The 27,993-nt window shown below is 44.3% G+C and overlaps 1 protein-coding gene across 1 annotated transcript in view; it reads right to left on the bottom strand.

Annotated features, from left to right (window-relative positions):
* LOC102692505 (serine/threonine-protein kinase WNK4) overlaps nt 1–27,993 on the bottom strand; it is a 68,949-nt gene that overhangs the window by 25,773 nt on the left and 15,183 nt on the right. Inside the window, exons 2-4 of the mRNA XM_069185731.1 lie at nt 11,766–11,938; nt 11,323–11,543; nt 10,571–10,728 (exon numbers count right to left, since the gene is read on the bottom strand). Coding sequence (XP_069041832.1) covers nt 10,571–10,728; nt 11,323–11,543; nt 11,766–11,938 — 552 coding nt within the window. The remainder of the gene's footprint in view (nt 1–10,570; nt 10,729–11,322; nt 11,544–11,765; nt 11,939–27,993) is intronic.

Genomic DNA, 27,993 nt, shown 5'->3' with positions numbered 1-27,993 from the left:
GTGTCTCTTTTCCTTTTCAGCTCGGAATAAACCTTTACCTGCTCCTTCCTAACTCTACTATGTTTAGGGTTGCTCACTTTAATACGGTGGTGCTCATTTTGCAAATGTTTTCAACACATCAAATGCTTGCTTACAGTGTACAGGAACACGCACATCACTGGCAGGGTGATGGTGGCTTGATCTGTGCTAGTGTCATGTTCTGCTCAGTTATGTTGTGCAGACACACTCTGCCATCGTCACAGGGCATGTTGATAGCATAAACATTTCCCTTTCGAGAAACCTGTAACCCTTCACTTACAGCACACAGGCTGAAAATAACCACTGGCATCTCCTAGCAGTCAGCATGATACCGGGGCACCTACTGAGGCTATGGACTGGGAATGTGGGAGAGGGAGAGAGACTGGGAAGGAGGAGCATTCCTGACCAGAGCTTAGTGAAAGTCACAGCTACTCAGACAAGCCACTTGGAGTCGCATCCCTGCCTATCACAGGGGTGCTCTGTATTCCAGTTTTTTGTTACACTGTAGTTCTCACCTCTTTAAAGACCTTCAACTGTAAAATTAATCTTTGCCTCTCTCTCTCGGATACTGTGAGCACTTTCAGCTGCACTTTCAGCTTTTTCGACACGCAGTTAGCTTTGCATTTGAAACAGCTGACTCTCGGTCCTCTCAGTGAAGGTGTCATGAAATCTAGGTAACATCAATGCCGCCAGGAAAAGTATGTGCTAAAAGTTGGCACGTATAGCACCGTTCCGAGCCTTTGCTCACTTTTATTAAAAATCACTTCAAGCACTTTTGTAATGAACCAACAATAACCTTTCTTGAAGATCCTTTAACAAGTAACAGGGAAACAATCTAAATAAGAAAAACTAAGCGATCTTACTCTCAAACAGACATGGCTGAGTTTATACTGTGCATGAAACCTGCAATCTGGAAATTGTATTTAACTGAATATCTAAAGACTCTCAACAGCATACTGTACGTTGACCTGACTGGTGGCTTCTCTCTTTTGAGCCAGGAGATCTTTCACGACTTTTGAGCAACTTTTCTTGTTCTTTCCCAGCATTGTTAAAAGATGTCCTTTTCTGACACGACATTGTCTTAACAGAAATGCAGCAGGTTTGACTGGAAAACAGAACGGATTCCTGATTGGGTGGGAGAAGAAGATGATTCCAAATAAAACTTGTGTAAATCTTTCTGCATGATTACTTTAGCTTTGGAATCACCTTCCTCAGCTGTGAAGTGTTTTTCCAATACAGCATTTAAAGAAACAGTGATATACAGAAACAGAAATGTGCACTTAGAGGTTTGCATTTGTAGATTAGACATATTCTGCTGCTTTTATTTAGCTTGGACTGCACATCCCTAATGAAACCCTTGGCTTTATCATGAAAGTATTAAAGATTCACTTTCAAGCACTTTCACACATTAAGTTCAAAGCCCAGAAGCCTTTGTACTGTACAGTATGTGCGTATCTGTAAACCTCGGGATGGAAATGAGAGAAACTGATTTAATTACAAAAGCTGCACAACAAGCCCTAAACGAAACAGTGACCTTCCAGGCAAAGTGCAGAAGTTAATAAAACTAAAGTAGTTTAAATCCTACTTGGATCAGAGAAATTGGATTATGGCCACCTTCTATAAAGCCAGTTTTTAGTGATAGCAGCCTCCATGAGACATTCGTAAAGAACAGACAGCAAAATGCTAAAATGCCCATTGTATGTGATTTCAAAGACATTTTTGCCATTTTAAGTTTCATGCTGAAGAGGGTTTGCTGTTGATAATCAGGACAAGAAAAGAAAATGGTCTTGTAAGCCAATTCATGACTGGTTGAATCCAGACTAGTCACAGTAACCAGCTGTATAGAATGAGTAAAAGCAACAGTGTATCCTGTACAGCCCAAACTGTATGATGGAGGCACTGTCAGAGAAGACTACCATCATCCTCAGTTTACCACCTGAGTTTGCGAGTCCTAACTCTGCACTCCGCACGGTGCCGGATGAAACAAACCGCCTGTCAGGGACCGTTTGACAGCTTATTAGAGGAATCGGCATCAGTGCCTACAGTGTGAAGGTGTGTCGCACTCCCGCCTAATAGACCTCACTGAGCGAGAAACTGCTTTGTGCTGCTGGATCCTCATCAATCACAGCCCACGCCGCCGGTTGCCAAGATCGAGAAACGGAGGAAAAACAACGGTCAAGTCACTAGCAATAACGGAGAGAAACAACCCCCCCAGAACACATCTAAATTGAAATCTGTGGCTGTACGCTGCCATTTACCTCTGGCACAGCACCAGTGACGTTGGCGGCGAGGTGTGGGAAATCTTGACTGGAGCAAAGTGAAACCATGCGATTGATAAACCTCCCCCAGCAGCGCCGTGTGATTTTGGTGCTTTATCTGAGCCTTAAAAAATCAACACACAATCTTGTGTGCAGAAGCTCTCTCTAAGCTCTATAAACCGGGCACAAAGGAGATTCCCTACTGGGCGTCTGTGTGGGACCCAGGGAGAACAGCAGCCTTCTGTGACCTTGCCGACGAGGAGCCCCTCATTGTTCATACAGTGAAGGCATCGTTCGCTCCTTGCAGGATTAACGATTCTCTTTAATTAGATGCTTTCACCATAAAAAAAAAAACGAAATAAAAATCCCAGCCGCAAAGGCAGAGAGAGAGACAAGGAGGGAAAGCTCCGTCTGCCAAGTTGACAAGATGACCTTGAGGTTCTTTCAGGCGATAAAAGTGAATGACAGGGACAGGAGATTTAGCCAGACAGTTGGGAACACTAATATTTTTATTAAGCAATGGGATTTTAACAGAGGCTACATTCAATGTTAAGGTGCTTTCTTAATAACAAATTAAGCATTTTCATTAAGACTTAATTGACAGCTTTTATATTTCCTGATGACTAAAATGGCATTGTCATTTGAACACTGGCACTTTGTATAAAAAGTACAGCTGCAAATCAAAACATTCTGTCTTAAGGAGGAACTATCTGAGAGCAGACTGATACAATATTACTTTAGCCAGACACTTGCTATTCATTAGCCTGGGTCATACACACAGTGAGAATAACAATTCTACAGGATACAACCATGTAATTGCAGGACTGGAGAGAGCAATGAGCAGGGAAAAACAGAGTGGATCACATTCGCACTAAGGAAAATAGTGAGCTGGATTTTCTCTAAGGGTAAAAATCAAGAATATCTATAATTGCCTGCATTTTAATGCGATACTGATGCGCATTCTCTAAACACAGCTCCCATCCGGGTGATATACTGTACAGCAGCTGCCATAATGCAGCAGGACCCCCGCTGCACACCAGATTAGGTGGAGAAATGAGAAATTACTTCACCAATTGAATTAAGAGGAAAGCCTGATCCAGAGGGAACAGCGCCACATACTGGTACACAAATACTGTACCACCTACAGCAGACACCTGGTTTTCCTTAGAGGTTTCCCACCCCACTACGGACCAGGCCCAGTCTTGCTCAGCTCCTGAGCTTCAATGAAATCAGGCTACAGCCTGGAATCGCTGCTGTCAAGCCCTTTTGCAATTTGCAATCAGGATGGTTTTTGGATTGAGCTGGAGGAAGACAGTCATAGACAGAAGATCGCCAACGTATCTCGCACTTGTTTGATCCCATGCTGCATGATGATGATCCATTGTTTTTACTCCTTAATTGGTTCTTAATGGTTTAATGGTGTTTTACAAATACTTTTGAGAGTTATTTTTTTGTACAGGCAGCTATTAGCATAATGACATGCTTCTCAGTAAAATAAGAGGCATTATTCCCAAAGTGCATAAGCTTGCTTGCACTTGTAGAATATAAATCACCAGGGGAATGTGGCATTGTACAGTAAGTACAATCTTACACAGGCCACAAAGAAAGGTTACAGCAAACAGCTAAAGTGTAACTGTACTTAGCTCAGACTCGAGTCCAGCTAGATTGTTCTTTGCCATCCTGCACTGGTCTCAGAGTCAAGAGGCAAAACATGAAATGTGAGAATGGATCTGTACAAGGCTCTCTGCCCCCGGGGAATCAAAGAGCTCGTTAACACTTTGTGAAGCTGTCTCTGCAGTTTCAGATGAACGCCCTGCTGACATACTGAGAACCAGCCACGGCCCACCCCCACCCCCAACCCCCTTCCCTCCACAGCCCCCCTACAAGACAGCGCTGTGCTCTGGCTGGTCTGTACTCCACATCGCAGACTCCTGCCTGCTAGTGCATGGCCATGCCTCAACAAGCAATGCAGCCCCTGGGACTCCGCGAGCCAAGCTGTGAGATCTAGGGTTCAGGTTTGTCCTCTTCCACAGCGGCCGAGCTCTTTGAAGCAGGCTTTAAGAAAATGCTTCCCTGCCGATCTGCAGCCCAAGACATCCCACCCCAATGTGTAGTCAAACGATAATGAATCATTGCTCTCCCATCACACTTTTCCAACAATTTTGTTAATTATCTCTCCCATTCAATAACTGACAATATGTTAAATAAGTTTCAAATTAGATAGCAGGTATTTAAAACAAATGCAAATACCCTGTTGCAGAGCTGCAGAGTAAATTATCTTCACCGCTTCAACATAGCCACTCAATTTCAAACAACCAGAGCTCAGTTTATTTGTCATGTGCACAAGTGCTATGAAATGCTTATTTGCATGTATGCTCCTACTGTATACAAAGTCATTAAGGCATCATCACAAACATAAACACAGAACAGCAGGACGAACAAGCAGCATGGAAGACTCTTGCCTTTTACGTACTCGTCTAATGAAAGTAATTCATGAATACAATCTGTTCTTGTGTTTCTTTGTGGCTCAGTTTATTAAGACCGCAGATCTTTAAATCCTGAGGTCAACACAGAGATGCTCCTCTGACACGCCCACCTGTCAGAGACGTAACAGACCCCATCAGATCACTTTCTGAAGTCAGATACATCAGCTATGAGCTGGGGACTTTTATCAGCTACTGCTGCTGTATGCCATTGGGAACTACTTACAGACCACCAGTTGTGCTAAACTTCTGACCCAAGTTAATTTTCAGTTCAGGTTTTCAGAGGTCAGATCTTAAGATGACTCTAAAAAAGCTACCGTCAAACAGAAGCTTTTTATAAATCTACATAAAAAATAGTTTGGTTTTAAGGACCAAAACAAAGACGCTGTTATGACACCAATTCTAAAAACATGTAGAAAGGCAGAAGACTTTGAACTGAATTACACAGTTTAAGTATGTTTCAGATTTGTGCCCTCTCATGTGGGACTGGAATGCTATATTCTCAGAATGTGTATAATGAAATAACAGTTTAGTAATTCCATAAAAATGTTTAGCAGGATTGCATATAAATATTTTGATGCAATTTACAACAATTCTCTGTAATCTGCAAGTAAATTAACTTATTGGATTTAACAGTGCAAATGGCCTGTCCCATTCTGAGGATACTTTATGCAATTACTGCCCCTGCTAATATGTTCTCAAAGTGCACAGTCACAAAAAAACTAACTGGAATCTGTTTAGTTGAGCCAAAGAGCTCTGTGATCACAAAACTACTTGAGCATCATAAATCAACTGTCTTTCATTCAATTAATTAATTGTTTGACTGCATGCATCATTTCCAAAGTTAAATCATGAAGAACTGCAAATCATTTTAAAATCTTCTTTTCTAAATCTTTGCTGCTTTGCGTAAAACAAAGATGTGTTCAAATACGAATGAGGCACAGTGCACTGAGCGCAGGTTCCACATGGTACCTCTGAAGGCATATTTTCTGGTCCATTAAACAGCGTTCTTCTCCACCTTATCTTCCGACGCTAAAAATAACCCTGCCCTTGGCGATGTTGTGACTGACAGCGTCGTGTCTGCGATCTTAGACAGCATTGGCTGCAGGTAAGTGTGGGGCCTAATTGTTCCACCCAGCCTGGCCCAATCTCTGCACTAATCTACAGTCAAGACTGTGATGCACACTCCCTCATTAAAGAGGAAATGTCCCATACGGTTTCAGATCTCACTTGAGAGCATTCAGGTCATGGGGATGTTTTATGTGTTTCCAAGACCTACTGTATTGCAAGCTTGAGGTGTCAAATGTTTGAGGTTAAGGTTAAACTTCAAAGCAAAGCTGACAATCCCAGTTTTACTCTCCCAACAGGCATTTCAATCAGAAAACCCCACCTGGGAAGCTCTCTGTAGTTTGAAAATAGCCTTGGAGAAGGGCCGTTTTGGGCAGGGCCAGAGAGGGGTGACAGGGCAGAGGCGTTTGCTGGATGCTGGCCAATGTCATGCAAGTTTTAAGAGAAGAAGCCGCCATATGCAAGCCACGTGTTAAAGAAAAAACACTTGTTGCAAAATGGAAATCACCAAATGAATCGATGAGTCTATCACATTTCACTGCAGCTCTGCACCTACCTGGGACTGTGGCAGGGGCTAAGAAAAAAAACAGGCTAGGAGGATGAAAACTGATTCAAGCCAAAGGACTGAAGATCATACTGCAGAAGGGCAAGCTGTCAAGTCAGTCCCATCAAGTTATTGTGAATGAGTGATCCAAACTCCCGATCCGGCCATTTCTGAAAAGACTACAGCAGCTTCGGGATACCGTGCCCAGGCAGCCTGCTTCAGTCTCCCGACACTCACTCCTGTTTCTGTGCCAATTTAGCTCCCTCTTAAAAAGCACCATGGAGGGCTTTTTCATGTACCCAAATCCCAGCACTGGAGTCCTTTAATTCCAGCAGACAAGATATCTACTCCCTCAGCACACAGATCTTAAACAGCGCATTGCCCTATGTCCTGATGTGTAGACGCATCCCTGTATCGGGCACCAGGATGAAGTAATAAAGTAATAATGTACTGGATACTGTCACCGCTATTGGACCTTTCTGCAGTGCAGCCAGTGTTGAGATCGCCAAGGAACAAAGAGCCCTGCTGCCCTCCTCCCCAAAACCACACCAGTAAAATAACCAGGATACACTGTTAACAGTTGGAGGGGGAAGATTTTCATACCCAGCCAAAAAACAAAGGCAGTCTGGGACAAAGTCCAGTTCTGTAAAACAACAATAAATGAATTTCTTCTTGGTGAGGTACACCAAAGTAAAAGAATGGCACACTGTAATAAGGAGCAGTCGGCTCATAGTCAAGATGGGACGTAAGCTATAGACAAACTGCAGAAACAAATGACAAGGCAATGTAAAGGCAGAAGCAGAGAAAAAACAAAGGGAAAGTCTTAAGAATACTGAGCACTGACCATGGCTAATGTTCACGAGGCATGCACAAGCACATAAGCCTTTGCATGTCTCTAATCCAGCATTACTGAGACTTTGCAATTTCAATAGTACTCTAAATGATTGGTGATACTGACTATACTGTTAATTTGTGTTGGCAAATAAAAACACGGAAATGGCCAAAATGCAAATCATTCAGTGTAACGCATGTGCCTATCTTTAAAACTGAATTACATCATTGTCATTAGAAAGATGTAGAAACACTCAACAGACTACAAACGTGCAAATAAACACCTAATTTCGACCACGTTTTTAGACGAGACAGAGATACAGTACATAACGCTCAATTGACAGAGGAGGGCTGAAGAAAGGAGACAGAATAATTGCTCTTTTAAAAGTGTGAAATGCCTGCTGCACCCAGAGCAATCTGGCAAAGCGAGCTCATTCCGCTCAGAATAGTCCCCGAGACCACAGCACAGAAAACGCCAGCGGCCACTGGACCTATTAAATCTCTGTGCACTTTCTCGCCAGAAATGGGAATACCTCACCAGCCCATGCCACGCTGCTGTATCAGGGTATCAGAGACCCATTGAACCCTCTCACTGCGAGGAAAGGACGAGATGCAGACAAGGCACAGGCCAGCGGCCAGAATCCCTGATAAGAAAGCTGGCGGAAGCAGAGATTGCAAAATGCAAATATTCTGGTACGTTTTATGTAAACAGGCATCAAGATTAGAAGAAACCAAACAAGGCTTTTCAAAGGAGTCGTTTCCGTAATGGAAAGTGTGAAAACTTTTTTACTTTTTAAAAGTATCCATAACTGGAAACCCATCTAAGATTTAGGACTCTAGTTATGGCCTACGGCAGAATGTGGTTCGTAAGAGTAAATCAGTAAGTACCTGCTTTGTTCCCAGACGCACCCTCTCTGTTTGCAATCCCTTTCCCATTCATAAACAGTGATAAAACAAAAGCAGCGCTGCTCCTTCTTCAGGGAACGTCAATCAAGGTCATCACGCCTGAACAATACCTGAAGGATCAATAGACTGAGATGCTGGCAAAAGAGTGTTTTGATGAGGGGAAAAAGAAATACAGCTGTGGGTGATCACAGCTGTTTTCACCCCCCACCCCTGTCAGGACACGGTTTGAAAGGACAAGGACTGAGCACTGGATGCAGAACTCTGGGGAATAAAATCAAGGTTTTTAAAAGGGCAGTAATAATGAACAAGTGAGACCCAAGAGCAAGTGACACTGTTCGAAAATGTGGTTATGCTTTTCATGTTTGAAACTAACTGACCGCTTGTGGCCAAACTCTCCACCCAGGATCCAACCAAATTCACTGCTCAGCGAGAGGCTGTGTTTGCTTTTGCCTTGTTGCTAGTTCTAGTCCTGATTTAGGCAACATCAAACATCTCGTCTGTTCCAGGCTGGAGACAGATCGCAAACACAATTTCCTACAGCGGTACGTTTTTAAGAAACGAAGGGAAAATGACAAACGCTGTCCCTTAGTTAGGTTTACAAAGCAGGGAGGCGCTATAATTTGGGGGCGCGATGAAGATCACCTCTAAACTGATTTTGTGGGTGTCTGCTGTGCCTCTGCTTCTGCTCGGTCACACACTCTGGAGGCTCCCTTGACTAACCAAGATAGCCAGAGAGCAAAGCCTCCTTCAGCTGACTTCACCCTTGTAAACAGCAGTCAAGGACAACAAGGTGTGTGTTATCACTGAAGAAGGGAGAGACTGATCACAGAGCCACGCATTAAATTCCCATTTCAAGCTCCAGTGAATAAAGAATATGATGTACTGTTTCCAATGGGAGAGTAAGTAAAAGTTGTTGTTTTTTAAATCATCTGTACTCTATACTGGAAGCATTATTAGCTTGTTATGGGACTCAAGCCTTTCTGTGCTTGTTTCCTTTTTCTTGTATTTTCTCCTCATTTTGCAAACCACGAACAGGTGAGGGATTCACTTCACACCCAGATACAATGTTAGCTTACACACAGACTTCTCGAAAGCAAATCCACTGTCACAGTCGGGAGCAGACGTCTGCATTCTCCCTGCTAGAGCCGTCTGGCCTTCTCTGATTTGCACACAGAAATGCCATATTGATTTTTCTTCTGCATGCAGATCAACGCAAGGACAATGAGACAACGCAGAGACCACCACAATCACTTAAGTAACCACTGGGTGCTTTACAACTTGTTTTTGTACTGTCGTGTATGGTAATTGTACACTCTGTAAAATCCATAGTAAATGTTTTACAAACTCTGTACATTAAATACAGTGTTTTTACTGTTGTCTCAGTGAGGCCTAACAAACATTTCCACTGTATGTGGACAATAAAGTAGACTGATTCCTATTCTTAAAAGGGAAAAAGAATGACAGCCGCTGATTTCGAGCTACTAGGTATTGCAGGTATTTTGTATAAAGTATAATGAGAATAAAATCAGTTTAAGACAATGGCTCTGTCAAACACACCTGAATAAATACTGTAGGAACAACAGTTCCCCTTTCTCCTTTAACCACGGAACTGGTCACTTGGTCAGGCCGCCCACTGTACCTCCTGTGCTCTTCCTGGTACGTTTGCATGGATCTACAAGTTTATTTTCCCTGAAGTGTCACGGGCCATTAAAGATCGGTTTCATTTCCAGCTGTAGCTCCGGGCAAACTATTACTGCCTGTTTATGGAAAGTTCCCTTAATGGAAGACTACCATTGAAGAGCTGGGCACAAGCCATTAGGTTTCTGGGTCCTTTGGAGGAAATTAAACAAATTTGTTGAGATACTTAAAACTGTTCTTGAAAACATGCATTTTCCTAGGAAAAAGGAAACTGCTTTGTAAACCTCTGCAACTTTACGTGAAAAGCACGCCATTGAACCCTCTAACCATCTCTGCTAAAAACCTCCATCAATTACATACACACTGCATGCATCTGCAAACACTGACACTTACTCCTTTTTCCTTCTGCACAACTTAAAGAAACGTCTGAGGTCATTAGGATTGATAACAGGTTAGGCTGTTTTCTCCTACTAATCACAATATTGTCTGACAGTCTAAATTGCCCTCTTTGAATAAACAGTAATTGGGGCTTTAAAACAAAAAACAAACAAACAAAAAAACAAAAGTCCACAAGCCCCAAAGTGGAAGATTTCCTTTCTTTCTTTCAAACCACCTTTTTGCTTCATATCTGCAACTCTTCGAGTCTGACTAACTTTACATGCCCAAGCGCACTGAGAGAAACGTCTCCTAGCTGACCTGCCAACATGTTTCATTCCGAGAAATCAATTAGGAGCAGGAGACCTGAGGATTTATTTCCACTTCACCCCGCACCCCACAAGGATCTAGATGTATGTTTTGTACGTCAGGGAGCAGATGGCACTCACACTAGTGACTTTGCGGTAGATCTGGGCAGCGTTCTGGCACTCGGAGTAAGGGTACTCCGAGGTGGTCATTTCCAGGATGCACATCCCGAAGGCATAGACGTCCACAGCTTCATCGTACTTCTCCTCGTACATCTCTGGGGCCATAAATTCTGGAGTCCCTGAAGGGCATTGCAAGGACATTCCTTAGTCACCTCTCTCCAAACTTTACTGATCGGACAGCCAGGAACAGCCAACACGATCTAAATGTTCGCATAAGACACCATCAAAAATGAAAGAAGCTTTATGTCATAACAAGAATGTCGAAAACACTCTGGGCCCTTCTCATAAAGTCATTCTCAGTGTCCTGTGTGAGCTTAGAAGGAAGCAATTCAGATGTTAAAAATCAAAAAACAAAAAGATTTAAACTTCCTCCGATAGACTCTGCAATTGGCATTTCGAAAGATTTATATTGATATTTGTTATATTCTTTAATACTGTCTTGTTTCTAATCGGCAATGGAGACAATATAAGACAAATGCTTTATGAATACCGCCTTTAAGAGCTCTACCAAGTTATGTTTCTGCCTGCTGGAACGACGTGCTACAGTTAAAAATAGCTCATGCGCTCGAGAGCAACAGAATGTCATTTATGCTGCTTAAGGGCACAGTGTCGACATTTAAAAAACACTGGGTTCTGCCTTTTCTTCGTAAAATGCAAAGAAAAACGTTAAAAGAACTGCGAGACGTCTCACAATACAGCCGCTGGATGCCTACCGATGACGCTCTTGGCGAAGGATGCGCTCTTGAGCGTGGCCAGCCCCAGGTCCCCGATCTTGACCGAGCCCGTGGGGCCGGTGATGAAGATGTTGTCGCACTTGAGGTCGCGGTGGATGATGGGAGGCGTGCGCGTGTGGAGGAAGTGGAGCCCCTTGAGAATCTGTTGGCTCCAGCGCTGGAGCAACTTCAGCTTCATCTCCTTGAACCTCTTCAGATAGCTGCAGACACAGAAGCACCTGGCTCAGGCCGGCACATAGAACCACGGGCTCACTCGCTCAGAGCCGGGGCCTCGCTCATTCGGAAGTAATGAAACAGAATCATTAAGAAGGAATATGACAGAATAAGCACAGGGACGTAGAGATACGCTCTCTAAAACATCTTTTTCTAGACGCCCAGGATCGGAGTGATAATGAACTGTGCCGGCCTGTTTGCAGACTCACGTTTTGAGGGTGCCTGAGGTCATCAGCTCGGTGACCAGGATGATGCACTTGTGGCCCTTGACAGTGGACTTCCAGGAGTCGTAGAAGCGCACGATGTTGGGGTGTTGCAGGCCCTTCAGCATCTCCACCTCCTCGCTGAAGCGCTGCCGCTCCGCCTTGGTCAGCTTCCGGGTCTGCGGGGACGGGGGGGGAAACGGGGGACAGCAGGTCAGCACCGCGCTCCGGCTCTGCGTGACCGGGATAGCGAAAATCCCATCGAGGTCACGTCCAGGGAACACTCGCAGCTCGTCAGCCCAGGGCAAACACAACCGTCACCTCGCCAGAGCAGTCACACAGCCCACTGGAACAACACCGATGTACGCGCCTAGCGTACGCACGAGCCAATAATTTCACAGGGACTCTCAGAGACATGGCAGGTCAACCAGCACTGCAAGTCTTGTCATTACATTGCACAATGTGGAGTCTAGGACAAGTTATGTGCGGTCTAGGGAAATCAAACCTGTTTCATAAAAGCAATAAGGCACTCAAAGGTATAGAAGACTGTCACTGTTTTGGCTGTCTGCTCCGACAAAACTCGCTGCCGGGCGACAGCTCCGAGCCCCGGAGTGCCTTTTTCCTTAATGATTCTAGAGGCTGCTTCTTCAGCGGGGACACTTGAAAAGGAGCCGGCATGTAAACACCACGAATTGTCAACCCCCGAGGGAGAGGACGAACATCGCGAGACAGGCCTTGAAGCATCAGTGAAAGTCTTGTTTTGCGGCGGAGAAAAGGAAGTTAACCGAAAATCGAAATCAGGAAGGCAAAGTGCACACCTTTTTATTGTCGTTTTGAATGCCAGGTCTGACGTTCTGTTGATGGCGCGAAGTCACCGCAAAGTTTTATTTATTTTTTTTCTGTGTGTGGGGGCACCATTACCTGCCTAAAGTCTGAGAAGTGTAAACCTTGAATTCAACATTGCTACCGTGGAGAAAAGAAAAACATGGATCTTTAAAAAAAAACACTGGATGAGGTCTCATACAAACAGTCTTGCGGCGCTGTGAATGGGGCTCAATGTTTCTGGCACAGGTCCTCCATTGATCAAGTCTTGCTACAGCCCTCAGTCCCTAAGCGCACACTGGGTAACCTCTCAGTCAACCTGACCTGCTGCAAGCCAAGCAGTGGTGAGAGATGGAACTCTCACGCTCAATGTGCGATATCCACAGCTCAGGAGATATAACACAACATTACCATCTTAACCCTTTGACAAGGTTCTTAATGAAAATTAATCTAAAAATTCATAAAAAAGGATCCCCCCTCAATTTGTAAAACTGTCACTGGGTATTTACTGGCTTTGCAGAGCAGTCAGAGAGGGGAAACAGCAGACTGAGGTCAGTTTGGCAGATCAGAGTTACTGTTTATCTTAAAACACCTCATTGAGGAAGGAGGAGAATTAGACGGAAGAACTAAATAATCCCCAGCCTTCGATAAAAAAACTGCAGCAGCACAAGTACAGATATGTGTTGGAAAGCTGTATTTCCCTTGTCTCAGGGGTCTTTTAAAACACACGTAATACAGATGAGCTATAATCCAATGAAATAAGATCCCTGCTTCAGGCTGGCCATTCAGGACTTCCACACATGCAAATCTTCAACATACTGAGGTGCACCAAAGGATTTAGGATAGTTCCTGACTTTATTATTGCTGGTTCAAACAAAAAAACAGGTTTACAGAAAGCAGAACAACCTGTAGCTCCATCAGGCTAACTTAACATTTAACTAATCTTAAATGCCTATATCCCATATACTGTACATGCTGCTTCCTTTTCACTGTTTCCTGCTTTTTAAAACACAACAGTCCAACAGACCCTAAAAAGATTCAAAGACTAGCAATTATCACCTTCCAACCTCTCTGGCCTGCAGATTTGTTCCTAACTTAACACTAACAACCAAGTGATGCACATACACACCTCATATAGTGTACAAACGCAATGTGAACATTCTGATGTACCAACCAATTAGGATCCACTCATTACAGTTTACAAAACACACTTTGACAAAGCTGGGTCCACCCCTGTGGACTGCACCGCCGTTGGGATTGGGACCCACTGCTGTCAGGAAAGAGTCAAAGACGCTCTATAATTGGAAAGAAAAACATGGGAATCGGTCATCGAATACTCGCTAAGCCCGTTTCATGTCACGCCACTGAGTCGACAGAAGCAGTCCAGCATCGCTTTCAAAACCTGTCTTGAAAAGGCCCCACCTTTGATGTCTGCATCTTTGATGTCTTCTTTCTGCAGCCTGCAGGTTTAAAGCTGGCTGTCGGAATGCTCTACCTTAATGTCTCTGGAAGGAAGCTTTCCTTTGGCTGTCTGCGAGCTGCAGACACATTACAGAAACATGCAGGGGGGCCAGGCAGGTAAAGATTTCGACTACCAGCCAACACAAAGTCACTCCTCACACTGCTTCTGTAAAAAGTAAGAAAGCCTCCATCTCAATCTGCAACAGAGCGAACACTGCAGTGGAGCTGTACGTTACAGAATGCACAGCTACAGTACTAACCACCATGTAGAGCATCCCTGTGCACGAAGGGGACTCAATAAGCTGATTGGCCTGTTCTGACGACAGCACCATGAGAAATGGCATCTGTACGCAGGGAGGACAAGTAGACACCAACGATACACAGGTGGGTTAACATTAAGAATGCACTGAATAGGCAATTATCTCTATAAGCACCCTATATGTGTGTGTGTATCGACATCAATGTGAGGACAAAATGCGAGAAAACAAAATGATGAATAAAAACAGAATGAGACAATGGGGAGTTCCCACAAAGACAGGGATACAAATGTGTGTTTGTGTGAATATCATCATCAAACAGCAAAACGAGGCCGTTTCTACACCTGATACCTGATGACAGTTTTCTACTGATTGAACCCCTGGAGCTTCTGGCAAACAAGGCCCTCGGTGATCTGCAATCTGAATTCCTTGAGTGGGGGACACTGAGGATTTTGTTCTTGTCTGGACTCTCAGGACGCAGCCCTTATCATCCAGGGGCTGTTTTTTTTAAAGAACCAAGGAGTAATTTCTCTTGCTGTCAAGGTCAGTTACAATGAGCAATTACAGTCACAAAGTCCTAGTAACAGGACTAATAAAGACTAATGCTTTTTATAAAGCTGTTGATAAAGGCATCAGGTCCGACAATAGGCTGCCACACATCTACTGTAATAGGCTTTCCTGCGAAGAGGGATTTTCGTCGATTGGTGGAATTTAAAATGGCTTTGATGCTTCGTCTACCTCTGTATGAAAAATAGCTGAAGTAATACAGTTTGGAGCTTATTCTACAGCACCAACAACAAGTATTTCTCCTGTCAGTAGTGTAACTACCAGTAATTATTCTTGGTTTACTTGGGTTACTTATAAAAGCCTTGACTCTATCTGTAATTGTCATTTTCCTATCTAGCCCACTGCTCCTTTGCCTGACTGACAATGCAAAATCTATTTTTATTGTGTCGAGCTGGGTACACACACAGAGATCAAAGTTCTGGCCATCCTGATATGGCCTTTCTGTAGTTTCTTCAGCAGGTTAAAGAATTAACAGACATTGTAAACGGCATGTCAGCACTGCAGCTTCACAGCTGCAGGATGGCAGCCTTGGGGGTCTGTCTGTGTGGAGTTTGCATGGTGCAGCCTCTCCACTTTCTCTCACCTGAGACATGCTGGCTAGGCTCCACTGGCTGTTGTCCCAACCGGGGGGACAGCAGTGGTCTGTTCGCAGTTGGGCTTTGTGCCCCCTTTACCTGGGACAGGCCCCTGCTTGCTGCGTCTCTGACCAGACAACAGACCGGTGGACGTAAAGTACTCACTGAAATGGCCAGAACACTATTACCTTGGTGGAATTGTATGTTTTTCCAAAATTGGCCAATCTAGCGTTTCACCACTGTCATATGTACATGACATACACCTTAGTTTATCCCGAGAACAGCAGCAACGCCTGATTAATCCACTCACACATGTTTTCACATTGTGGTCCGAAAAGCATGAACGGGGCAGGTTTGAGTGGGAGTCTCACAGCCGGGTGAAGGGTCAGCCAGAGGCTTTTTAAGTGATGTTTTTGATGATTCCATGTTGCCATGGCTGCCAGCTCACCTTTCATTTTGTCCTTTTCAAACATGATGGCTTTCACAAGGATTTAGCACAAATCCCTTGTGCCGTTTTGTTTCGGCACCCTTTCATTTCTGAAAGCTCCACCTGCGAGACTCCATTTGCCACAGGGCTCGGAGCGATGCAATAAAGCCGATTTCTATTGCACAGCCTAGAGGTAAGACAGCGTGCACAAATAAATGAAATTCACAAAACTGTGATCCTGGTTAAGGGCAAGAAACATAGAAGACTGCCTCCAGTGTTACTAGAGAAAAGATTCTGCAGATAAAACAAGGAAGACACCCTCATCTTTTCAGGTTGGGATCAGCTGATGCTGCACCTTGGAGGTTAGTGGAGCCCTGATTAGAGTCAATCTGACATTTAGAAGGACAGACTGACAGTTGGGCCTGAGGAGAGAGGGAAATGAGGGTTCCAACAGATAAAACATTTCTAAGAAAAGATAATAAAATCAGGATTGCCCTTTCTGCACACGCCTGTATGCAGACTGTTCAAAAATCTGTCTAAATCCAAAACAATGAAAAACGTTGTCCAAATTCAGGAAATACAAGTACTGTCACCGGCGCCTTTAAAGCAAGCTTAAATATAGCTCGCTGAAGATATTGAAGAAAGATGCTGTGCCATGACGTGGCTCAGGCACGACGCTGAGTACTGTAAATAACATTATGAGTGCTTTCAATGAACTGCACTTATATCAGACATCAGATGAGGGCAAATCTGAAATCACAAAAAACCCGAACAAAGTGCATCACGGGAGGGCATGCTTAAATAAAATACATCACTCATTAGATAGATAAGACTTTATTGATCCCATAGGGAAATTGATGTTAATTCATTAATTTAATCTAATTAAATTTTAGCTCGTTGAGAACACAAAGCAGAATATGATATCACCACTTAATGTCTTAGAATTCTGGTGCTAAACTATGTCCCTGTTGATAAAACAGCCTCGTCCACCCATTAATATCAAACCAGGATCCACAACTGCTTTGCAGAGTCTGTAGTGACCATCACACTGAGGGGCCACCATGCTGTGCCATAAAGACCATTATTTTGAGTGAAACGTTCTCAAGAAGGTCCGTACAAGTTGTTGCTGTGGCTCTGGGACAGTAAACCCATGGTGGACACACTGTTTAATTGGTAAAATGTTACACAGTTTATACAGGTCTGATTCTGATGCTTTGACTCACTGGTAAGAAGCTTACTGGCGTTTTACCATTGCACCTCTCTCGGACTAGGGGCACAGAGCTGCCCTAAAACTGGGAAATGTCTCATCACTGGTGCCAGGCTGCACACATGCAAACCAGGCCCAGTGATCACCAAGAGCGAAGATGGGAGCGCGAGACTCATTTTTGTAGCTTTTTTTAACTGATCTGGCCTAGTAATAAGGAACTGACAAAAAGACAGGTCTAATGCACAGGAATGCAGGAGGCAGTTCTTGAAAACCATTTTTTTAATTCTTACTGACTGTTCGGATCAGTCGAACAGGAATGTCACTGCTTGCTTTGCAGAGCAGCACTTTCTATAATAAGATACTGTAAAATCTCGGCCACATTATTATCCCACGTCATAACTAGACAGTGGATAACTAGACACCATGACGTTTCACGGATGGAAACTGTAGCATCGTGGGCTGTTGTGGTCAAGGGGGATATACAAGTTATTTTTTTTTACAAATGTCAAATAAGTCGCATTTTGTGAATGTAACAGCTTGCGTATGAAAGGTGGTAGCACCTCTTTAAGGATTTTAGTAACGGAACCTTATGTCCTGACGCAGTGTGTGTACATGTTCTACTTCATGATTCTGGTCCTGGAGGGTAGCAGCGCTGCAGGTTTTATAGAGATCTCACACCCCTCGATGACGAATGACATGGAAGCAATGGTAATGGAAGCCAATCAAGAAAATGAAAGATTCAATTAAGTCACTGAGAGATGACGAGAAACAACACAAGAGAGCCCCGCGACTCTCCAAGACCAACAGTGAGGATCACTGTTCTGTGTAACCCCCCTCAGGCTACAATATTGATTCCAGAACTATGCCAGACCTCACTATATTTCTGGTATCTATCATCAGGATTTATTACTAGCAACTCTAAGCCATCTATGGTCTACAGAAGGATCTACAGTGCTGGAAATATTTGGGCCAAAAGCCACATACCACAGTTACATAAGCACGCTGCTGCTAAGTCTCTTGACAATGTAACGCTGGTAACAATACAGTGAGGCCTGAGGGGCACCGGTATTTTGACAACCAAGAGACAAACAGGAAGAACTGCAAACATTAACACAAACACAGAAGGATGACTGCACAGACCAAGCCTATAACAAATACAGCGTGCCTTGGTTTTCAAAGCTGGAAACACTGAAACTCTGGCATCAGGAGCGATAGTAGATGACAGCATTTATCACTCTACATTTTTCAGAGACGCTCGAATACAACCACACGACCCCTGAATGCACTGCCAGAGATGAACTGATCTTTGATTTCGGCGATTATCTCACTGTTCAAGATTTCTAAAGTCGTCTGAGCCCAAGTGATTCCTCGTTGTTCTGCTATGGCCCATTTCTGCACACACGCCTTTGCACATACTTTACACCTTGAACAAAACAATCGAACAATCAGGTGTTTCTGCTGACAATCAGTATACCTGTTCTCAGGTACCACCAGCACACCATACTTATCTCATCCAAAATAATAGAGATGGATTTGTGACCTAATAACAGCTCTCTACTCCTGTTTTATCTTTTAATTTTCAATAACTTAAAAGCTTGATATACAAATCAAATTATCTTACTACAGAAAAGCCATTCACAGTAATGGTGTCAGATTTCATTCTAGCTGTAAAACTGTATTTTCTTATAAAAAAAAAAACTCACAGCACTGCTTACTGTAAACTTGCCATCTAGCGTGACAGGATGATGCACAAGCTATGTGCACTTTCCCAACTAATGCTGTTAATTATGCTGGTGCTGTTAATCAGGTGCAAGAGAGTGCACTGCATTAAATAAAAGCTGAAGAAATGGTGCCGGGACCACAGAGTAAATGACTGAATTTTCACCACCATCTGAAACTAATTCAACTGGAAGAAACTCCCCTGAGTTTTTCATCTGATTTTGTTTTCAAGGGGAATAAGCTCCCTGGCACCTATTCAAACCCTGCTGAATTATCCCTGTTTTTCAAGTCTCTGATTCTCAAGTGAAGCTGGGCTGTTACTCATAACCTGTAAGCAAAACCACATTTTCTCCATCTATCTTCATGAGGCAGTTGTGCAATTTCTGAATTATGCAATTTACTCACTTCGCACCTTACAGAATTCCTCGGGGGCAGGGCACCACATGACTACAGTATATTCCTGGCTTTGAAGGCACACTAATATCTGTTCCCAGTCGGCTGGCTCATGTTGTAAACTGGAGCCAACAGGTCTGGACTGAAAACATCAGGCCACTGCACTGAAAGACTGCTGAATCGACTTCTTTAATCATTCACACTCTTGTTATTGAGCCCTTGTCATCTCAGCACAATAGTGTTTCATATCCTGGCTCGTTAATTAACATTTGCACTGCTCTTGGCATAGATGCACCCTAAACATGGTGTGATCAGTCAAACATAATCGCTTTGTGCACTAATGAAAGTAAGGCATTACAACATTTCCAGTCAGGATTTCCTATCACTTACTGATAGCCAGTGGAAAGGTGAAATTTTAATGAAACTTCCTTGAACCACAGCACAAGACTCCCAGGATAACTCTCTTCACTGCACGCTGGAGTATGGACAGTTATCGGACACAAGACATCCCCATGGAACACAGAGATATGTAAACGGGTGCCCAGACTTATCCTGCAGTTTATGACAGTCGTGATGACGGCTGATCTTCACTAATTTAAGCACCTCTCACGTCAATCACTCAAAGAGCCCTAGAAAGCATCCAGAAAAGCAGATGATACATGTTCCTAAGAATGTTATTCTTTCTATCCCTTTCAAGGCCTGAGTTTCATGAAAACTGTGTCAGTCTTACTGACTGGACTGAGCTGACTGGATGGTTTCGGAGAGGTGTGCCTGACAGTCCCCAGTTTGATGAACAAAGCTGGATACAATCATGAGACTTGTTAACCAGGGTGTGCAAATCCAGATAAGCCCATGTCTGCATACTGTAGGGAAAACCAGTGATAGGAATTATTTCAAACCTTTTGTTCAAAGCTTGTCGTTATCTACGAGTTTAATTCATTTTTTTCCACCTGCACTTTTAAGTTTCCACAAATCTAAACACAAATTCTAAAAAAGCTGTTGGCAGTTTTATTTGGAAGACCAGGCAGCGGATATCATTTTAAGCTAAAGCTGTACTCACTAGGTTAAATATTTACCTTTTGACCAGCAAAAACTTTCACTGTAGCTCTTCTGGAGATACATTTCTAGAAAACAGGACAAACCTTTAAACCAAAGTATAAAATGAAAGATCAGGAGCACACTAGACATTGAAGTCTTACAAACTATCCTTTTAACATTTAAAGAGAAGAAGAGAACCCTTCCAATGTACTGTTTATTTTCTGTCCACTTCATAGGAAACAGAGAGCTGTGTTAATGACTCCACAGAAGACATTCCAATTGTTCTCAAATAAAACAACTTACTCCTGCCAGAAGAGCAGAATGTCAACTTAAAACTTTCCAGTTTCAAAAAGCTTTTCAAAGTACGACAGTGCACCTTCATTTAGACGTCTGTTTCCAGTTTTAATACTTTATTAGCAACAGAGTACATGATACAGCAGCTGCAGTCATAATATTGACAACTGGTGTCTCTTAAGAGTAACACTGTGCTTTAGTAAAAAAGTAAATTAGCCATTTACTTTTTGGGATGAAACCAGTTGTCCCATTTTTTGTCCCAGACTCCCAGACTGGAGAAATAATACAGCAGACAGGAGAAAAAATAAACAGCAGGAACTGTCCTTTCTTTTTTAATATTTTCTGTCTAACATATACAACTTCCCTTCTATCCCCTCTTTCTGTCTCATTGCCTGTCCCCCTCTTCACTGTCTTCCTGTCTTTGCTGGGTGTAACTCACTCGCTCCTGTGTGCCTCCTCTTCCACTCTGCGTCCTCCGCTCACCTCCCTCCTCACCCCCTCAGCTGCCTCCCTAAAACAAACCGCCTGCGGACTGGAAAAGCCACCTGTGTCCTCGGCGCACATCTCTGACGGGCCACAGCTCTGCTCCACACACAGCCCTCAGGGGTGACCATGTGAAGCCCTTCCCCGCTCAGGAACAAATAACACAAAGAAATAATACGCGATTCCAGAGGGCAAGTGCACACCTGACACCTAATTCAGATTTCATAACAAGATGGATACACTACAACAGCCATCTGGCTCTCTTGGTAACATAACTGCAATACCAGAGGAACAAAACAACTTTTGGATATCAGAAGTTCAAAGAGTGGGTGGCACAGTGGTGCAGTGGTCAGCATTGCAGCCTCACAGAGCCGGGGCCCTGTCTTCCATTCATATAATGTTTCTTTATTAGCCCTATACAATTTCCTGCATTAGGAATTCATCTTTTCACATACCCCAGCTTTTCTCCATGAGACACAGACACACAGACAGGGAGAGAAGCTGGGGGTCAGAGCGCAGGGTCAGCCATTGTACGGCGCCCCTGGAGCAGTTGGGGTTAAGGGCCTTGCTCAGGGGCCCAATGGAGTAGGATTCCTCTGCCGGCCGCGGGATTTGAACTGGCAACCTTCCAGTCACAGGCGCAGATCCTGAGCCACAGAGGCACCACTCTGCCCACCTGGGGCGCTATCTGCGTGATGTTTGCACGAGTTCTTGTGGGTCTCCCCCAGGTACTCAGATTTTCTCCCACAGTCCGAAGACACACGGGTAGATTAATTGGCTCTTAATTAATGGGCCTTGGTGTGAGTGGGCGCATGTCTGTGTCTGCCCTGTGATGGACTGGCGTCCTGTCCAGAGCGTACCCTGCTTTGTGCCTGTTGCTTGCCAGGATAGACTCTGGCTGCCCCGAATTTAAGGTTAGCGAGGTTCATTGAAGTTAGGAAATGGATGGGAGTTCAATGAGTCACTTTTAACGACTGGCAATCAATCTGAGCTCCATCGTTTGCACGCTTTTCCTCAGGCAGCTTCTTCCACAGGGACACGGCAGGGCAGTTAAGATGGAAAGGCTGTTTAGAAAAGGAAGATGAACAGAAACGGTTGTGTTTGCTGAACCCCTGCCCAGACAAAGAGGGCCCGATCATGAGACATGCGATGTAGCCGCAGGCTGCTGTGCTCTATAAGCTTCCCACTAGAAATTAACAAAAACAACCCGCAGAGTGAAAAGCAGCAAAAACTAAAATATATGTATATTTTTAAACAGACGCCCTCAGGAGCTTTGCTGCCCTTCAACATTGTGACCAGGCAAAGAGCTCTGTGTCAAATAAGCCTGTGCTCACTCCAGCACTCTGGTCAGCTGTCTTCACTGGGTTAGACATGGCCCTTGACCACACTGGGTGAACCTTTTCACAGTGCTTAGGGGTAGAGCTCAATAAAACGAGACATCTTAATGAAAACAACCCCCTCCGCACAGTCACAGCATTGTTTTAGGAGGCCCTTTGGAATTGTGTAAAAAAACATTACCCATCAGTTTGTCACTATAATAAAGAAAGACAATTGGTTTTGGAGGGCAGAAGCGAGAACAATATATTGTTTTGCCCTCCTGCAGCTGAATCCACAGTTCTTTAGCTAGATCTACAGTACAATTCTTTGAAGAGAACCAGCTTCCTAGCCATGAGGTTGAAGTCAAAACCCTGGTTTCTTTTACACAGAAAGAAACAGCTGGCAGAGATCCTGGGATCAATTAGCTGTTTCCTTCCAAATGGACTACAGTAGGTGATCCAAATGACCTCCTCTTTTAGGAACATTTTGTTCTGTGTAAGTGGAATCTCTAATAAGCGCCACTCATGCCCATCTACAGTCGATGTAATTGTGAAAAACAGAAGGGTGAACTAACCTTCATGTACTGCCAGTGACAGAGCAGCAGATGCACTATTAGAGACACATTAGCAAACGTGCCTGTGGAGTAGCACACCACTAAGTGCTCAGAAGTGACGTGTCCATCACACAATGAGAGAACGAATCTATTAAAATTCAAGGTCCCTTTCAGCCCACCTCAGTTTTTCATTATCGCAACTGCTGCCCATTTTTCCCTATCAGCTCCTCGCAGTTGCTTAAAACGGCCACAGGAGAACTCCTGCAGGGATCAGACTGCAGGCAAGCACAGCAGCTCACGAGCTCAACCTGCTTCAACAATTAGCAAGATGTGAAAGATGTAATCAATTAATTGCAATCTGAAGGATGCACCATGGCCATTAAATGCAATCGGGACAGAAGGTTATGTACAAGCTAGACCACTAGACAAGACCTGTAAAAACACCTACCAAGCCCAGGGAGCCAGCACAAAAAGAAAGTCTATAAGCTACAACACTAAAGTGAGCCAGAGAGATCCAAGGTGAACAGAAAGCTGAGTCACACGACAGACACATCTCTAATCAAAATCAGGAATAAAAGTTTTAATAAGCGCCTTTTAAGAGAGGTTTTCTAGGGGCATCTACAAGGCTCATAGCCTGTTAGAATTGGTCACATCACAGGGTGACCTCTGACAATGCTCTTTTACTGAAGACGGTGTGCCTGGGAGCCCTGCAGCTTGAGGCAGGCCAAGACCAACAAGACCAGAATTACACGCACCATTTGTAAACGGGGTCAAAATGTTATAACCTTGATAAAAATATCAACTCTTCTGCAGAGTTCCTTAAACTTCTATAGGACATTCTTCCCTCTTTTTTAATGATCTCTGCTGATGTTTTATTTCAATTTTACTTCCACATGTTACCACCATGGCTCTCTTCTTTAGTCCTTGCAAGTTTTGTGCAATACCTATGGCTGATTTCCATGTAAATAAAGCTTATTGACACTGAAATACCATGTAGCCTAGCCTGATTTACTGCACTGGGGGGGTTCCTGTGCATGTGTTCCTCCCCAAACCCTCTTATCCCTCCAGCACAGTATTGCAACACCCAAAGAAAACCATTGCCTTTCCCTGACAACACACAGCCCACGGCCACAAGAGCCTGTCCAATCCGCATTTCAGACCGTTTCATTCCTGTCTCCAGGGAGCACGTGGCTCTTCGGTGGTACTTTTCATTCTCTTCTGGCTTTGTGACTTCATTAGCAAACACGGGCTTATTAAACAGGAAGCTTGCTGGGTCTTAATTAAATCCGTGGAGTGTGGCAGAGGTGCAGTACAATGATGTACGAATGAAGTAAACCATTAAGCGCTGCAAAGTCTGAAGGATTAACAGGTTATTTTACAGGATGTATATGTAATCCAATCAAAATGTTATTAACTTTATATTACAGTTAAGAAAACAATGTGGCTTTTCTCTGCACATGGAAAAGAACAAGATTACTGCTACACAATATGTGGAATATTTTCTGCAGTAGAAAAGGGCTAGAGACTACAGGATGCCAGTATTCGAATGCTCTGCTGGCTTATTCAACAGGTCAGTATTTTGGAACGAGACAGACCTTCATTGAAACAAGGGCTTCAATTCTGTTTCTTTTCAGGTTTATTTACGTATTCACTGCTTTATTGAAAAAACACAATTTCACTTAGACCGCAAGATCGCTCTTTTGTAGTATAAATCCCGCAGCTGCATACATCAATTTAAATAGGAAGCCTTAAAAGAATGTAATTAGTCAGTGACTATATTTAAAAATGAACTCTTTCCACCAAGACCCTCTGTAAGATGCCAAGCTGCAGGATTTGCATTTTTCATTAGCTAAAAAAAAACACAATGGAATTATAGGATAATAAGATTATGAAACTGCATGTTATTTATCTTTTCTGGACACAAATGGCTTGTGGAGGAACATTCAGCTTTCTGTAGTTCTGAAACTGAAGAACTGAAACATTCTTCATGGTAGAATGATGAACAGTTACAATGATAATTTCCCAGCACGCAGTTTCAGACATACTGTACGCTATTAACTATACTATCTGTTACACTACGTTTAAGAAATTCTCCCTAGAAACCTATACTTAAGACTAGATTACTTTCTAGTGAATTAATCGATTTGATACACTGACTGCCAATGCCAGATGTGCAGTCTACAACTCCAGAGTCACCTTTGATTGTTACATTTTCTAAATGTTATTTATTAATATACAATCATTCCATATGTGATCACCGTGGGGGCAGCATTGTGGTCCAGTAGTTAGCATTGCTGCCTTGCAGCGCTGTGGCGCTGAGCTTAGTTCCAGACCTGGGGTGCTGTCTGTGTGGAGTCTGTATGTTCTCCCAGTCTTCTCATGGGTTCCCTGCAGGTGCTCCGGTTTACTCCCATAGTCCAAAGACATGCTGGTAGGTCAATCGGCCCTGGTGTGCGTGTGTGCCTGTCTGTTTGTGTCCTGTGATTGAGTGGTGTCCCACCCAGGGTGTACCCTGCCATGTGCCTGTCACTTGCCAGGATAGGCTCCGGCTTCCCTGCGACTCTGAACTAGATGAAGTGGCTGGAAAACGCAGGGATTTAGAGATACATAAACTGTTCAATTATACTGCACAGATAAACGCGCATTAACATCTCGGCCACTATTCCAAGCTGAAGTAGAGACGTCTGAAAGTCCAGCTCATTACTGTGTACTTGCTGAGCTGACACCTCCATCCAGGACGACTTCAGCCGACTCGAAGGTGTTGCTCTGAGCGCGAAGAGGGGACGACAAGAGGAGCAGGACCGCTCGGCAGCCCGGACCTCACTCTGCACCCTGGGGGCAGCGCCAGGCTCTCCCCGCTCTGGGTCATGATACCCCCAGCCTGCAGCGCGCGCTGGGGCGCCCCGGGCCGCTGAACCCCAGTCCGGCCACACGAATGGTGACCCTGTGACTCAAGAACCTCAAGGAGGCCATTGTGCACCAGAGCGGGGAACGGAAACCCCGTACCCGACTTTCACGAGGGGTACGGCCAGCTTGTCGGAACAGCAATCCTGATCCCACGGCTGTTGTTACACGTCTTACCACTTCAAACTGCGGCGTTAAGAGCTCACCCCGACTCCAGCGGACGGGAGCGAGCAGGCTGAGGCGTGAACTGAGCAGAGCAGGTCAAGGCGGCTGGTTCACAGCGGGACGGTGTCGGTATCGGGACAGACGCGGCACCCTCCGCGCGTCCCTCCCTTGGCTGGCTGGACTTCCCTGCCCTGAGGCATCTCAAGGGCACTGTTCAGCCCACACACCCACCCGCTCAGGTGTCCCATAAGAGGCGACGCCCCTTCCCGGCCCGGGGGCTCATCCGACTGGAGCCGGTTCCACTGGCTGTAGCGTTAAGCAGACGGAGGGTTGCAAGTCCATCAAACGACACGGGGGGGGGTTGGCGTATATTTGCACGGCTGGGTAAACTTAGGGGCCCAACAGCAGGTAACTGAACCCACAACCCCACAGTTAAAAGACCCAAATGTTAACTACGTCTCTCTGCTGCACCCAGAGTGCCTCTTGAAGGTTTCAAATTCTTCTTTGCTTATGAAAAACTAGGGCAACACAGAGAAAGAAAAACATCTTTCGAGGGGCAGCTCAACGAGAGCTGGCAGGCACCCAGACTAGCACCAGTGGTCTGGATCTTATTCAAGATTTGAAAAAGATGATACATAAACGCCAGTGTCAGGAATGAAACCCTAGAGCCCAAAAGCTGTTTTGCCTCTCCGTGCTTTCCAAGAGCACGATCTGTTTTTAACCTTACCTCGCCAAAGGCTAACATGCTAGCCCAGCATAAAACACACGTGGCCTGAACCCTGAGGTGTGTGGCGTCCGAGACATGCTTGCAATATTCCTGGTGAAGGCAAATCCGTCTCTTGACAGCACTAATCTGAGTCATCTGAAATTTACTTCACAGCTGGTAAGCGTTTTGCAATGGGTCAGTATCCTTTGCTGTTGATCCCAATTCAAATTCTATGTGGATTAAGTACTTCAAGAAATTACTGCTATTTCAAAGAGCGTCTCAAGATTAACTACAAGGAAGTGCAGTGGGGAAGAAAACAAGGGTTGCACACAAGCCTTTCATACTTGCTGTGTACCAGCAAAGTGCATCCCCAAACACATGCACTGACAATAGGAGAGAAACACTGAAAACAACACTGACACTAAAGAACACAGATGATTACCTTCAAGCAGGCAAACACAGCACCACTGGTTGACAGTGCAAGGTCTCCCTGGTAGGAAGGAACTTAGAGAACAGCTTTCTACAATATTTCTAGTGCACTGGCAGGCACGGTAAAACAAACCATATACATTTCTGGAATTCTAACACACTGGAAAGGCACGCAGAATTGGGACGACAACATCAGCACAAACAAATAGGGTTGCTCTGTCTCTGGGCTGTAGATGTGGTGTAGGTTAAGTTAGCAAAGCAATACTGGAATGTCTCTATTTTAGTGCAACAACATTATTCCATTAACAGATTTTTAACATTGGCAGTCTTATACACAAAAATATTCCTGCACATTAAAAAGTCAGTTCATGAGAATAAACTACAAGCTTTTTCGCTCCTGAAGTGACCAATCGTAAAAACGTATTTTTTAGTTTCCCTTAGCCACTGTAATTAAAGGTTTTTTAATATTACAAATGTGCATATTTCATGCAAAATGATGCAACTGGTCCAAGGAGCTGCATGCACATGTGTAACTGGTTGTGTCGCTGTCCTGGCTCAGAGATGCCACGTTAAAGCCCCCCTTCGCCGCAGTAGTTCAGGAGTTCAGTTTACAGTGCAATTGCTTATAGAGAGCTTTTTGTCTCCACTCAAAGTGCTTTACAGGTAATGGGGATCCCCTCTAGCACCACCAGTGTGTACCCCCCACCTGGATGATGCGATGGCAGCCACAGTGCGCCAGTACTCTCCCCACACACCAGCTCTCAGTGGGGAGGAGAGCAGAGTGATGAAGCCAGTTCAGAGAGGGGGATTATTAGGAGGCCATGATTAGTAACAGCCAGGGGGAAATTTGGCCAGGACACCAGGGTTAGTCTTCTGAGAAACTCCCTGGGATTTTTAATGACCACGGAGAGTCAGGA

The sequence above is a fragment of the Lepisosteus oculatus genome, chromosome 28 (genome assembly GCF_040954835.1).
Source record: "Lepisosteus oculatus isolate fLepOcu1 chromosome 28, fLepOcu1.hap2, whole genome shotgun sequence".
NCBI classification, from domain to species: domain Eukaryota; kingdom Metazoa; phylum Chordata; class Actinopteri; order Semionotiformes; family Lepisosteidae; genus Lepisosteus; species Lepisosteus oculatus.
This window is presented reverse-complemented; position numbering and strand designations above follow the sequence as displayed.